A 2,369-nucleotide genomic window follows, 5' to 3' on the forward strand; every position below is an offset into this window, starting at 1 on the left:
GATAGATTGAAGATAGATAAAGGTAGAAAGATAGGTAGATGGAGAGGTTGAAGATATTTGGGAGGGTAGTTTTTACCTTGGCGACTTGGTGTTGTTTCTGTTCAGTTTCTTTGTATTCTTTAAGAGCTTTCGCCTGAGACTCTTCACATGTCTCAAGCTCCCGCTCTAACTTCTTCCTCTCTTCTTCCAGCTCCTCAATCTAAACTCATCACACAGACAAAGATATATATTTATGGTGTATAGTTATCTATCTGGATATATCTGGATATATATATATATATATATATATGGAGCTCTTGTATGTACAGGGGATTGTCATGTGCGAGATATGTGTAGAAAAGATGAGGATATAAAAGCGCGTCGTTACTTCCTCTGAAAAGGTGCATAGAGTATACAATGCCAGCCAGTGCAGAAAGACGTCGATGTATGGCTGTCTCTCTGACTCTCTGGCTGTACATACACCTCGGAGTGTTGTGTATATACGGTCCTAGTTACTTCAAGACAAGCACCAGACTCTATTGAAAACGCATGCAATCGAAGGTCTCCCCTTCCAAACATGTGCTGAGGAAACATACCCGTCTATCCATCTACACAAATGAATATCTATCTATCTATCTGTCTATATACCTCTCTCCCTATCTTCATTACAGAGAAATCGATACAGACATGTATATCCACATGTGCATGCACATTTGTGTTTTCCTGTAGGGAGACACTCGGAAGAGAATGGCAAGGCAAAGATAACAAAGCGAAGACGACAGTACGTATGTATCTATCTGTCTGTCTGTTTCTTTCTCTGTATCTCTAAGAAGAGAAGACGGGGTGTATGGTGCAACTGGGGAGAGATGAAGACTATCTGACCGAAGCTATAGGAACAAGCACCTTTCCTACACTGAGACCAATTTCGAACTGAAAGAAGAGTGAATGAAAGAAACAAGAAAAAGAAGAAAAAAGAAGTTCACCCTTCAAGAAAAGACTGAAAGAAGGACAAGAGCAGATGCATTCTTCTCTGAGAAGACCTTCCAGACTAGAAAGAAAGCGAGCCTGTCCTGTACATACAAAAGTCGCGAAGCAACTTCATTCATTCTTCATCCACCCGGAAAGGAAGGAAGTAAACGAACTCTCCCCTCGAAAATAGGAATCTTCTTTCTATCATTCTATCCGTCTCCATCTCTATCTATCCGTCTATCGTTGACTTACGTCTATCGCCTCCACTTTCTTTCGTACATACCTGAGCTTTATAGTGTTTGCTTAGGTCACTTTCTTCCTTTCCTAAGTGCTCGGCCTGTTTGATTTCTCTCTGCACTTCCATCTCGCACGACGACAGAGAGGCTGAGACATCTCTCAAAGCAGATGACCGACCGCTACTTTCTTCTTCGTCTTCTTCCTCTTCTTCTCTTCTTTCTCCTGGTCTCTCTCCCTGACCTCGGCTTATTCTCGCAGCTATTATGTCTTTCTTACACTGAATCGAAGTTCGCTTCTGCACGGCCTGAAATACATACACGTATGGGAGATAGATGGAGAGATAGAATGAATAGCCCAGACAGACGTATATGGAGGTAGGTATGTACGAATATGTATGTGTGAAGAGGAAGCCTCGGGGATGTGTAAGTGAATATGAATATACGTATGAATCTGCATGTATGTATGTGTGAATGAATATGTACCCGTGTACGTATGAATATGTATGAGTATGTATGTCTATGTATATGTGTACGGATATATGCACAGTGTGTGTGTCTGTATGAATAGGCTGCTATGTATGACTCCTATCTATGTAGATAGATCAGAAGTCTCATCCCCATCCACACACACACATCTATACACGAGACAGGATGGCCTAGACACCCTAAGGTTTATGTATGGCCGCCTGAATTCACGAAGAGTCTGAAACTGCTCCAAACAACTCCTTAATCGGCATGAGATTCATCTAGGGTAATGTCTTATCTCTTCATGCCTGCCTACCAAAGCAGCCATTCATCTAGAAGACTTTTAACCAACAGTAGTATCTAACAAAGAAAAACAAGAGGAAGAAGAAGAAGGAGGAAAAGAACTAGGAAGAAAAGAGTATGAAGAAGAAAAAGAAAAAGAAAGAAGGGCAAAAGAACAAGAGACCTTTTGGAGTTCATATCGAGCAGCAAGATACTCCTTCAGCGCTCTATCCATCGACGGCCTCAGTTCCTCCGCCAACTTCTTCTCTGCAAAACACACGCACACACGTATCTACATACGTATATGTCTAGGTATATGTATCTAAGATCTACCTGTCTATCGTTAATCTGTCTATCTATCTATCTATATCTATCTATCTTTAATCTATCTATCTCGCCGTCTCTATCACTCTGTCTTTGCTTCATCTTCTTCTTCCT

The 2,369-nt window shown here is 41.3% G+C and overlaps 1 protein-coding gene across 1 annotated transcript in view; it reads right to left on the reverse strand.

Annotated features, from left to right (window-relative positions):
• CSUI_002956 (smc n terminal domain-containing protein) overlaps positions 1-2,199 on the reverse strand; it is a gene marked incomplete at its 3' end in the record, with an annotated part of 16,092 nt that extends 13,893 nt beyond the window's left edge. The window contains exons 1-3 of the mRNA XM_068063154.1: positions 2,116-2,199; positions 1,232-1,489; positions 77-199 (exon numbers count right to left, since the gene is read on the reverse strand). Coding sequence (XP_067924870.1) covers positions 77-199; positions 1,232-1,489; positions 2,116-2,166 — 432 coding nt within the window. The remainder of the gene's footprint in view (positions 1-76; positions 200-1,231; positions 1,490-2,115) is intronic.
• Positions 2,200-2,369: the final 170 nt, after the last annotated feature.

The sequence above is a fragment of the Cystoisospora suis genome, assembly GCF_002600585.1.
Source record: "Cystoisospora suis strain Wien I chromosome Unknown contig_1242, whole genome shotgun sequence".
Classification (NCBI taxonomy): domain Eukaryota; phylum Apicomplexa; class Conoidasida; order Eucoccidiorida; family Sarcocystidae; genus Cystoisospora; species Cystoisospora suis.